A 13,295-nucleotide genomic window follows, 5' to 3' on the forward strand; every position below is an offset into this window, starting at 1 on the left:
TTTTCGTTTTTCGGCAAAGTTTACAGTCGTTTACTGTAATTCTAAGCAACAATTGTCCCAGAATAAGAGGTAAAATGGGTTTTGCCATTGAAGAGAAAGCATTTTTACTAGAATGTTACTTTCGAACAGGCAACCAATAAAACAACTGTGCATAGCAAGTATAATTTTGAATACGAGTCAATGTAAGACAAACGTTTCGATAAAACAAGATGAGGTAGCACTCTTGCTTTGTTTTCTTTTTGATCACCTTGTAGAAGTAAAGCATTGACTTTCTTTGTATCCCGATTTAACCCCAACAGCAAATGTTTGGGGCAATATTGATAATTTATATAACTGTCAGAATGATACAGAAGTCTGTTTTAACCAGCCAGACAGGCTCAAGGTAAATTGAGACTAAAAACGTCCACATTTTCATTAAGATAATGTGAAGTTGCGTGTCTCAGAGAAACGCAATAAAAATTCAAAGAGTTTGGTCGGGGGAAACGATTTATTCTCTACATCCACAGAAAAATAAGAAAACTTAAATAATCAGGAGTTCCACTGATTTTGATTCATCTCTTGATTTGGTGGATTCTTTTTGCAGGATGCAACTGCACTCGTGGCACTCCGCAGTGTGTGTGGCCTGATGTTTTTGAACACTTTGTATAAATCGCAAGTGGCAAATAGAATGTACGTGTGCAATTTCGGTCTCATTTTGCCCCTTCGGCTCCATTATTTCGTCGAGATGTCGCAGAGCAGCGGCGAACGGTCGAGTGGCGCTGTTTTCGCCCCATCCCTTCGCAATTTGGCGTACGTACAATTAGGGCAAAATTTTAATCGGCGTTTAACTCGTTTTTTCCCTGCAGACTGCGTTGTTGGGAAATTGTGCGTCCGGACCGCCGCATCAGAACAGTCCTGTGCAGGCGGCGTCTCGATGGGCAGACACAATTGCCGCCTTAATTGATTAACAATCCTGTAATAAGCGTGCGACGCTATCTGGATGCAGGATCCCGTCATGTGTTAACCGGCAATCGGGAGCATTTCCTCGCAGGAAATCGGCAGATATGTTTTGGGCGGTCGATTAGAATTTTCATTAATCAACCGACCACCGTCTCCAGACGCAACCCTCAAGACGACGCTCCCTGCGTGGCGGAGGTTTCTAAGATGTCCCTCGGGATTAATGCATTACTCCGGAACCAGTCTCCTTTACTAAGTTGCTAAAAGCCCGTGTCTATGTGTTAATTAGCTGAATCCAGTACGTAATTTAGCACTCGACGAGCGACGCACATTCGAAAGTTCACATTTTTAACCTCTGCTTAATTAAAGATTCGCATTATGACGGCCGTTTTCAATACCGGCGCCAACGAAACCGGGTCGAATGTTTTAATAATTGAATTAGTTTGTGTTGAAGCGTGTCTATTGATTTATCCACCTTGTCGCACTCGAAGAATCCACGCCTTCCTCCACTTTTAACGGACCGTAATTACCTAATAATAACGACAAATCACACCCGAATCTCGACTACCTCGATCAATTTTTCACGAGAGCCATGTCCTGTTCGCTTTTAAATGGAGACGAGTCATGACAAGAAAAAACATTCAATACGATTTTAATAATCATGATAATAACTTGTCGACTTTCTGTTACAACAGAAATTAATTATTTTGTGATAAAGACAAGGGGAATGTAAAAGTTCTTCTATCGGCCACGTTTAATCAATTCAGTTCTTTTAACCAGTGAGCGAATGACTTCGCCCAGATATGGTAAATCTGAAACGCAACCAAACATTTTGGACAACCTGAATCCTTCCAAATTATACACGAATTATAGACAACATCACAATAAGTAAATAGAGAAAGGACCAATGAATTTGTGAGTATTCGTAAATTTTTGTTCTTTAATTAATTGTGAATTAATTAATATGCCGTGAGCCGGAGAAAATGAAGCCAGGTCTCTTCTGATATTGTCTAACGCAGACGCAAATTGATCTTTGGCAAACGAAAAATATAACTGAATGTCATCAGCGTAGATATGACAAGAACAATTTGTTCACCAAAATGAGATGTATACATTGGACATAACAAAACCGCCAAAAATGAACCTTGTCGAACCCCACTACGAGTAGGTAAAGAAAATGGTAGAGAATTAATGTTATTCACTCGCACTCTTTGCTGTGTGATAATTTTCAAGAATTTGACGAACGGATTTATCAAGACCTATACAAGTTAATATTGATAGTAGTATTTCATGGCTCACAGTATCAAAAGCTTTAATAAAGTCCAGAAGTATTAGAAGCGTCAATTTGGCTTTATCCTGGCTTTAACAATGTCATTACTTGTACAGTGTGTACATAAAATATGGAATACATTTTTAATTATGAACATAACAATATTCTGAAACAGGTCAATGTTTATATTATTTAACTATGGCGTCATCGCTATTCTGGGTATGATGTTGTCAACATTTTTTAAATGTACAGGGGTATTAACGAGTAATAATGGGCCTAACAACGTCCCGACGCAACCAAATAAACATATTTCTCAAATGAGTAGATACGAATTGATCTCTTTATTTTTTAATGCTTTTATTAAAACAATTTCCAGTTGTTGTTATCTATCAAACCTAAAATGTACTTGTGTTTAAATAAAAATAACCTAAAAAACTTACATTAATTTAGATGTCAACTTCATGTCAAATTAAAAAAAGAAAACCAACTGTTTTATTTTTTTTTAAATAATATAAAGATCCACGAAGGCGATGAAAATGTATAACTGGTTGCGTTTCAATGTTTGTAAGGCCCATTATTACTCATGAATAACACTGTATACATATTTTGTAATTTTTGAACTCATCATGAAAAGCAGATTTCAAAACTTTATTACACTTCTGAAGTGTAGTAGGTATTGTAATTTTTTTAGTAGGCTACTATCTGAAAACAAAACTCAGTAACATCACTGTCAGTGTTAATTTTACATCTTCATTAATGGATGTGTGCAATGATAATTGCATTCAAATAATAATTATTTATGGTACGAGTTAGTTATGTTGTCACGCGAGAAAAAGTTTAGATGTCGAGGCCGTAGGCCGAGAGGTATAATTCTCGCAAGTTACTTATTGAACATAACACATGAGTGGCATACGAAATTTTATCCAACAACTGCAACAATTGCAAATGTAAATGTAATTCATCAGTGAGTTACAGTTATAATTCACACGTGAGTTATGACTTATAATACACGCGTGACTTACAGACCACAGTATGTAAATAATTCAAACGTGAGTTATGACTTATAACACACGCGTGACTTACAGACCACTTCACTAGTCTATAAGTGGCAGGTGTTGGATAAAAAGTATTATTTTTCGGATGAGTCGACTTTCCAATTAAATGATGAAATCAACCATCAAAACTGTACATAGTGGGTAAAGGAAAACTCTCTACGGATGCGAGAATATCGCACACGCTATAACAACATATTTCGAGACAGTAAATAGTGTTCAGCAAGATTTTATTGACCGTTTAGGATACTGACAGGCACAAAAAGAACTTCAGTTCAAACATTTAATTTAATATGTTTGATTATGTTACTATTTATGTTTTTGTTGCAAGAAATCACAAGAATTTCAAAAAAGCTATTTTCAAATGTCTTTTGCTCTCAACATATCAACTTCAGATCCTAAGTATCCCAAGTTATTGAAATCAGCTCCTCATGAAAAGCTTTAAAATGAACAAAAGAGTGTGTGGTTAAGACCGCACGAGAGAAGTGAAAACTTCTATGACGTTCGTAATTGATTTTAAGTACAACGGGCTTGGGATAGTTAAAATACGAAATACATATTTTGGATTCAAATCTATTTAAATATCTTTTAAAAAAAAACCCGTCTCGAGAAATCGATATTAAAATCTCCATTCCGAATCTGACTGTTTTTCGCTCGCTCGGCTAAACTCGGCTGTCCCGAACTACTTCGGATGAGTCTTTCACCTGGGAGCGTGTGACGTGACGCGTGACGGTGAAACTAATTCACTGCCCGGGAATAATGTGGTGCGACTAAAGAAGTTTTCACTTTAAAAATGTGCAGGTGTTCCATTAAAAGAAATAACGGTGACGTCATGAATAAACAATATGACTCTTTCCACATATCTGAGAATAGCAAGTTCTTGATACAAAATTGATAAAATGTAGGGACAACACATTTTAATAAAGCCAACTGGGATACCATCTGTTCCAACGGCGTTAGTAGAAATTTCACCGATCTGTTCCGAAACGAGCTCAAATCTAATTTTGACCACATTATTTTTTACTGTATATCTTGTTATCTTGAAAACTGGTCTGGGAAAATAAGTGTACATGAAGTCCATCAAGTGAGACGTTTAATATTCGGGTCCTCTCGTGATGGATCCTTTACGTCCGAAATTGTGTGGTGAGGGTAGTTCTGTTTGGGGAAAATGCGACCGGACTATTAGTCTAGTTTTAATTATAATTGTTTTAATTCTCCGGAGGTGGTGATAGGTGGGAAATAAGCAAAGGAAATACGACTGTAGGTTGCAGGTCGTTCCAAGTTTAAATGGCCTCAGGAATTAGACCAGTCCAGCCACAATAAGGCTAAATAGTGCGCCGTAACTGTTTCTTTGGCGAAATTTATGGCCCACGAAGAATATCAGGCAGTTGTCTCTGTTTCGGTGAATATGGACGTGACAAAAATGAGGCGGGGGCGGCAGCACGCCCCTCCGCCGAGCCCCGAACAACTTTGATTTTTATCGGAAACTTTCCGCCGACAATATTTATGACGATGTAACTTTTGAATTAACTTCTCACACGGTCCAATATCTGAGAATTGCCGCCAATTTCGACCTTATGTTCTTTCAATTAAACTTCGGACGATTCCCAGATTTCGACCCTCAAGATTAACTCACGTTCGAGAATCATTGTCTCGAAAGCAATCGCTTTCATTACCATCTCTGTCGGTTAATTGTTGTTTATTTTTTGGGGTTTTGTCGACGCCTCTCTTTATTTATCATGTAAATTAACGAGGATTTATTTTGGTGACTGTAAAAAAGGGATAAAAAGGCAATTTTCTTTACAACCCATTTACACGGGCTCTATTAAGAATGAATTTAGGGGATGCAATTCCGTTGTTGGCGGTTAATTTATTTATAATGGGCTTCGACTTAGGACCGGCCTAATTTTAAAATGGCATGGGAAAGCGTCATTTTACGCGTGTTTTCGCCGGCAATAATGACAGATTACCCCGATTTTAACTATTAAGAAAATCAGAAAACACTTAAGCACGCAAATGAGCTATCGATTCCGAGGGGAAAATCGGTAAACAGGGCCGCCGCCAGATCCCCAACGTGTGGCCAAAATTTATGCGGATTGTTATTTAAAGAATAATCGTCGCTCTCGGTGAAGAATTTTGTCTCACTGTCGCATCGTACACCACTCGAGAATTAATGGTGTCGGCAAATAGAGTCAAGATCCTAGACAATTTACATGTCTGGTGGAAAAGTGTCAGCTTAAGAGTGCGAGTCTTCAGCACCGGCCGAATCGTCAGGTATTATTCAAAATTCGTTCCTGCGGATAAATGGATTTGTGCGAACAGTACCACATAACAAAGGCCGCATCACTGCAGGACCATTTTTATCGTTAATCCCCAAGTTACTTAAACCAGTGCCGAACAATAGCTGGATTATCATAACTCCACCGCATCGGCTTCATTACGGTGGATATTTCAGGAAAGTGGCAGCAGGTATTCCGGCTATTTTTACGCCAGAGGTGAACTACTCTCCGGCGCATTTTCATTTCAAATAATAGCACTCTCGAGAAAGATTGCACCGGATAGTTCGTACCTTGTCGAGTTTTTCCTTCCTTCATGTTTGTATTGGCATCGCGATAATTCCGCCTCAATGAAAATTGTTTTCCCAGGTGCAATACTGTTTGTTCTTCCCGACGTATGCAGATCAACCGCGAGAAATCAAATTCACTCCCGGCCATTAAGGGTCTGCGGATTCCCTCCGGTTTCTGACGCATGTTTTTCGGATCCTCGCGCCTCAATAAATTGCATTACTGAAGGCTATTTCACACGTCGAAGGGTTGTCTTTTCGCTTTTTTGACAGATAACGGCGAATCATCTCGATTCGGTTTTTTTTTTTTATCAGGCGGAAGCACGTTCTCTCGTTGTTATCCGTTTTAATTGAATTCTCTTTTTACAGTTGTGACGTCGAAGATTCGCAACCACCACCACCAGAACTGCGGGGCCGACCATTTGATCCAGTGCTCCCAACCCATTCAGATGTTGACCGATTCGGGACTCACCTTCGCCACCAGCAAGTCCGAACTGGACAGGATGTGCCCGTGAGTATTTCAAAATCCAATGCGTTTCAACTGGAATTTCCCAAAAGTTAATTTGTTCGTCCTCACTGACAAAATAGTCACTCGTCTTGACATGGCTTGCTCTCTACTTTATGACAAACAATTCGGCAGAAAATACTAAGCTGAAATGGCATTCGTGGCGCCATTGTAGAATTTAAAATAAAGCAGAAACGTAAAGCTACGAGTATTCGTGCTTAAATTACGACACTAATAGTTTAGACAATCTACGATGACACCCACATAATCACTTATATTTTAATTCTACGAGTGAAAGAAATGTATGGTTTCTACGTATCGGACTTGGGAAATTGATTTATAAGAATTCTTCCAGTTTTCAAAAGTACGTTTTTGGATCTCGGTTCGCCTCAGTATCGAAAACTACAGCAAATAGAGCAAAATTGTGTAGAACCTTTCTTTGTAGAGCACACAATTTCCCCCAAAAATGGCAGCGATGGCCATATTGTAGCTATTATACGGGATTATTATAAATTTTTCTAACATCGTAGTTGGCGTAGAAAACCACAGAAATTTTGGATGTGCCGGTAGCCTCGTAACAGACCGACTAGTATGGCGGTATTGGCGATAGTTTTTACCGCCGGATATCTGTCAACTGTCATGTAGGAATGTATGTGTATAAAGCGGCACACTTAAAATAATCGCCCAACCAACTACGATGTTAGAAACATTTATAATTAGTAATTACTCTGTAGTTCGGACGTAAGAGACGTTCAAATGCGCGCCCCGAAATAATCCAGTTTCGCATGATCTGCGGATTCGACGGTTCAACAATTGATTTGAAAAAATATTTTATCTTCTAAACAGTGCTATATTTGTTTTTTCTTATAACTCTTATTGTTTATAAAAAACAAATTAAAAACCATAAAATCGCACCTATTTACTCAGTTTACATTGTGCCATTGTACATTTTACAAAAATTATTATAACACAGTACAAGCGACTTCAAAATTTAGTAAAACATGAAAATAAAAATTTTACGATTGTTACCGTTGGAGTTCTAATTGTATTTGAACTCAAGTTGGCGTTGAAGAGTCGATTGTGAACACACTACGGATCACGGATCAGACGTTTTTACAGGAGTGGTGCGTTAACAATAAACTCTTCCACTCCTACTACGAGGTGAAAAAAAAACACCCAATACTTTGCAACAATTTTGTTGTCAGTCGTAGTTTTCGATACGGAAGCAAATTTAGGTCCAAGCACGTGATTTTCTAAAACTGGAACAATTTTTATTTATTTGTTTAAAAACGAATCGATTCGCAGCAGTCATATACAGGTGTATCTAAAATGGATATGTTAATTTTAACACTTAACACAGAGCTTGTTAAATGAAACTTTTTTCTATTTGAATTTTTTAAGAAAAAGCACCACAAATTTATTTGGTGCAAAGAAACAATAGATTTCATTAATGTCATCGGAGACCGACTTATCGCGGAATCAGGGGATTCAAAATCTAAGAAATTCCTTTTTGAGAGGATTTCCCTTGCCATTCAACGTGGAAACGCTGCAAGCATTCGGGGCACTTTTCCAGATTCCGCATTATTATCGGAAATTTTCGCAAAATGTTATTTTATGTTAAATTTTAATAAATATTTATTTATTTAAAATTTGGAATAAATTAGTAATCAGAATGTAACGGGTGTTTTTTTTTTAATTTGGCATCGAAGTTGGCGTTGACGAGTCGCTTGTGAACGTACCACCCAATTACAGCTCTGATCAGCTATTTAAATCTAATCTCACTTTTTGCATGTTTTTAATGGGCAGTTTGAAAAATCCATCTTTTTTAAGACGAGTTATCGGCTGTTTAAATGTAACCTCACTTTTTGCGTTTGTGTTTTTGATCTGCAATTTGAAAAATGAGTGTTTATAACTTTTCGACGCCAACTTCGACGCCAAATTAAAAAAAAAAAAACACCTTTATACCCGCCAATAGGTATAAGTCGTGCCAAAACCAAATAAACTCCAACACTGCATTCAACCCAAAAAATCAACCGGCAACGTTACGTACATACTTAGATTTGATTGGTCTAGCATCCTAGTATGTAATATCAAAGTTGCCATTATACACTTAGTGTAATTTTGTTTTCACTAACTTAACTTAACAGTTGGTGCTTATTTGGTTTTGGCATGGCCTATAAGGGCGAACATTTTCTGTTGTTATAGAAACGGAGTCAAAAAAGTTACATTGTTATAGAAAAAATGAAATAATTAAAATTCTGATGGTTACAAAAAAGTAGAGATTAGTTAATTATATAAAACGACTAGTTTGGTAAAAATTGGAAAACTTTTGCGAAAATGTTATCGAGAAAAGTTTCATAAATTAGCGAGTTCTTCCACGTATTTCAGATACATACACCCTGTATATATATTTTATTACTCTTAGAATTAATCAATCATTATCACGTTAACTCTTAAAAAAATTAAGGCTAAATTAACTTATAACAGCGCTTCGGTAATCGCACAACCCACAAATTTGATTTTTAATCTTGCTGCAAAAACCTGGGTAGATTTTTTCTTTATTTTATCAAAAAAACTACGTCGATATTTTTTCGCGGTTGTTATTGCAGGATCGGCGCCTTGTCCTCAAAAACGCGATTTTTGTCCATCGCGGAGTGTTTAAAACGGATTTGCATAATTGAAAACAAACGTTACGTCCACTCGCACTCGCGAATCCTGTTATGATGGCGCTCGTTCGTTATTTCGGATTTAAAATTCATTAATTATGCGATCTATTATTCAGTTACATCTACTCCGCACCGATTGTTATTGCACGTAACCTGCTCAAATACTTTGTATTCCATCCGTCCGGTCCTAATTGTTGTTGTTGTAAATAAAATGCGAAATTATCCATTTAGAGTGACGACCGGTTTCGCGTTTCAGTCGATACTTTCGCATGCCGGCCGAATCGAAAATTAGCATTTTTTTTAATCATTTTTCCGCGTTAAACAATGACTTTTCCGATTGAATATTCGTTCGGTTTTTAATGAATATTAAACATGACTCGAATACCTAATTATGCGAAAAGGAGGTATTCTATTCTGTCGGTGGATTTTTTTTCCATTAAATTTCATAATCTATTTATTACGTTTTCAGGAGTTGGCATGGCTAAAGGAAATAATACGGTACATGTTCCGGAAATTATAGAAATGTTTCGCTTTTATCAGAACCGAGAAGCTCGCAAAGTTGCGAATAGTTCTCTAATTTATGTCGGCAGAATTACACAGCCGGCACATCGCATGCATTGAAAGCGAACAGATACCGTATGATTTGATTTTATAAATGTTCTTGAGTATCTTCATTGTTTATTTATGCTGACAAGATAATTATATGTAACACACTCCCGAAAACTTGCCTCGACGATCTCCACGCTCATCCTTTAAAAGTCGGATTTTTATCAGCACATCCGCCGGAAAGGAATAACCAGAACCCTAGAAAATGTCAGCTTCGATCTGTTTCACCGGTAAAGTTGTTTTTCTAATTTTACAGTGTTTTACGACGATATTACGATTAGGTACGAATACAAAAACAATATTATTTTCTTGAAATCTCAACAAAAAAATTAAATACACAAGAAATTTAATATTCCTTGGAAAAGATTTTTTTGGAATAATTACTGGGCGAAAGTTGCTGTTTATTAGTTACACCGAGCTTCGTACAAATTTGGACTCGATCGATGTTTTTTACTGAAGGAAATAAATATTAGAAGCAATAAATATTAGTCGATAAGTCTTGTATTCCAAACCTATTTAATGTCTTGTGCTAGTAAATTTTTTTGGAAGGAATTTTATGAAAATCGAGGACGAGAGAATGAAACGAATGTAGAGTTAAGCCGGCCTGAGATATGTCATTTGGTGGGGGAAATCTGCGCGGACAAATCACTTAAATTACTCAAAAAACAGCTAAATGGAAACTTTTACTCGTTCACCGGTCACTGAAAAAATCAGCTGATTTTTAATCTGTTGAACACCCCTATTTTACGAAAGATGGACTCGTCTGACTGTTTTCCGTCTTCGCGCACCCCCACCAAATGACATATCTCAGGCCGGCTTAACTCTAATACATATTTTCCGGTCACCGAAACAATATTCAATATTTGTAAAAAGCAAAAATGCATTTGACGAGAGAAAATTTTAGAGCGCTGATTTGTTACGATTTTAAAATAAAACGCAAAGTATCAAAATGCTTCGGTTTTTTTTCAAATTGAAGGCACTTCCAGAAGAACTTGTTTGCAACTGGTACGACGAATTTAAATTTGAAAAGGTTTTACTTGGGGACGATTTACTCGAAGAAACCTGATCACTATTCCCAAAGAAATTTTTCGAAACACCTAATTTGTGTTTTTTTATATTTTTTTTAGACGTGACTAATCAATATAGTTACATATTTTCATTACAAATGCGGTAGGCTACATTTTACACTGCATTAGTAATGTATTAATCCTTTTGGCTGACGACCCATTACTCGTTTTCTCAAATTTGAAATTTGTTGTAACCAGTAATTTTGCAAAACCTGTCAAAGACTGACATTTGATTAATGAAGTGGCAGAAAGTTATCTATTATACCGATAACTGGCATGCTTACGATTTACACCACAAGACGTCACCATCAGACTTTAGACAAAAACAATTAAATCATGTTCATTTTTGAAAACTGAACAGTAGAATGGTAGTCGGTATCTTAGTACAAATGGCCTTTATTTATGATAAGCTAACAGTTTTTTTGTAAGTCCCTGAACGCTTAAAATTTTCGTATTAGTTTACACACTCCGTGCGGTAAAATGACAGATACCTAGTTTGGTTAGTGTGTAAAAATCGAGATACCGTAGCTGTTCAAAATGTGTAAACATGTCATTCAGAGTCGAGACCAAAAATAATATTTCCCGGCGCCTCCACCATTTTTGTCACTTCAAAGTATGTACACTTTTGGAGGTTTATTCATTTATTTACTAAACGTTTACGCCAAACAAGAAACCGAATTCGCGTGGCGCCTACTCAATATTCTGCATAATAATTTCTGTGCTTTCGAGAATTTCCAAATTCCATATTATTACAGTTTTTATGAGAGTTTTGTATCGAGCCGAGTACGTTGTTCGTACCTGAGTAATATTACAAAAGCGAAGAGAATTTCATTACGTCAACAAAAAAAAAAGCGAAGAGCAATAAGTGCAATTCGGAATTTGCAACAACACGATTTTTCCTAGATACATAATAACAGCAAAGAGGGACTCACAGGATTGCGAACCCGATGGCAAATTGATACGATTATGTCACCCAATTTGCAGACACTAAATTTAGACGAAGTTTCCCCTATTAAAAATTCATTTCCCTGTTTCGATCTGTCCCGTCCGGAATTAAATTTGCGGGAGTAGAGAAAAAATTGACTGTTCCAACTTCAGACGGGTGAAATTTAATTTTTCCCGCGGCTTTAACAAGATGATTATTTCATCGGAATTATTGTTCGAAAACTTTTTAATAACCCGGACCGAGATTATCCAGCCCGGGGCGTTTCCCTCTTCCCCCAAGATAATTTTTGTATAAATGCAAATACACACTATAGAACGTGTCCTATCTCCGTGCCGAATGCAAGTTGGCACATTTAAAAATATTCGTTAACCGGAAAAACTAATTATCATTATGGGTGGTGCGAGCGAGGTGTGCACGGTTTTCGTGGTGATTAACCTTCGTTACCTATTAACGATTCTGATAAAATTAGAAATGCGCCGCGGTTACGAACAAAGTTGGTGTCGGTTCCGCACGAACCGGTGGCGACGCCAGTCCGCATGATCGGTACACAAACAAGAGAAAATTTGCGGCCAATTAAAAGCGCGTGGTAAATTGAATTTGCCTAATCGCGCGAATTTGGCACAGGTCCGCACTAAAATCGCTTTCAGACCGTGTTTGTTCGCCAAGTCAGCGAGTCGACGTTGTTATCTCACCTAACGAGGAGTTTTTATGCATTTACAAGGCAAACCCGCCGGAAAAAATCGAGCAGTTTTATCGCGGCCTCATCTGCGCCGCTCCTTTTGATTAACGAGCCCCCGACTGTCGCAGGGACCTGCGGGACTCCGTCAGATGCATCCACGGCTACACCCGCTACTGCATGAGCCTGGAGGAGCGCGAACACTTCAAGACGCTGTTCCACGGCACCGTGCTCATGGTGGAGTCGCTGTGCAGAAACGAGACCTACCAGGAGGAGTACCTGAAGTACGCGCCCTGCATGAAGAAGGTGGAGAAGCAGAACGAGGTCTGCCTGAACAGGTACACGACGGCGATGAAGGCGATCGACTCGCAGACGCGGGACGAGGCTACCGAGGACCCCGACTTGGTCACCTACCAGAAGAGGAAGAGGGAGGCGGCCGACGAAGGCATCAGGAAGGTCTGCTGGTGAGTTATGCGAGATTATGACGGTTGCGTGACTTAAAATTAATATCAGATTCTGCATGCCGAAATTTACATTGGGCTCACGTGGAGCGGATTTTATTACGAGAATATTTTATGTTAGCAATAAAAATCCTGAAAACGAAACAGTGCAATAACGCCAATCATGAGCAATAAATGTATACACCGAAAATAGACGGGATCGATGCCATTTTTGACGTTCAAATGCGACTATTAACCACCGTCCCCGGCTTAATTAGTTTGGCAAAATGCGTCGACAAACGGACCGCCGCCGCTCGTTGCAAGAACTGCAACAAATCACACCGTACCTACCATGCAATTTTCAGTCGACCTCACCTTTGACACCTCCTTTTTTTTTCAAAAACAATCAGCAAGTGCTGCGGAAACGAAAGGGAAAATATTTTCCAGAATACATATTAGGTATACATTGTAAAGATATTTTATGCCCTTAACAGTTTTATTGAAATCCGCCTCAAGCTTACATCCGCTACGTTACATTGTAACTGGAAATTAAAAAAAAAAGAACCAA

The 13,295-nt window shown here is 38.0% G+C and overlaps 1 protein-coding gene across 1 annotated transcript in view; it reads left to right on the forward strand.

Annotated features, from left to right (window-relative positions):
• Positions 1–13,295, forward strand: part of LOC138137879 (uncharacterized) — a 40,410-nt gene that overhangs the window by 16,661 nt on the left and 10,454 nt on the right. The window contains exons 2-3 of the mRNA XM_069057457.1: positions 6,191–6,332; positions 12,419–12,751. Of these exons, the coding sequence (XP_068913558.1) occupies positions 6,191–6,332; positions 12,419–12,751 (475 nt within the window). The remainder of the gene's footprint in view (positions 1–6,190; positions 6,333–12,418; positions 12,752–13,295) is intronic.

Source organism: Tenebrio molitor, chromosome 9 (assembly GCF_963966145.1).
Source record: "Tenebrio molitor chromosome 9, icTenMoli1.1, whole genome shotgun sequence".
Taxonomy (NCBI): domain Eukaryota; kingdom Metazoa; phylum Arthropoda; class Insecta; order Coleoptera; family Tenebrionidae; genus Tenebrio; species Tenebrio molitor.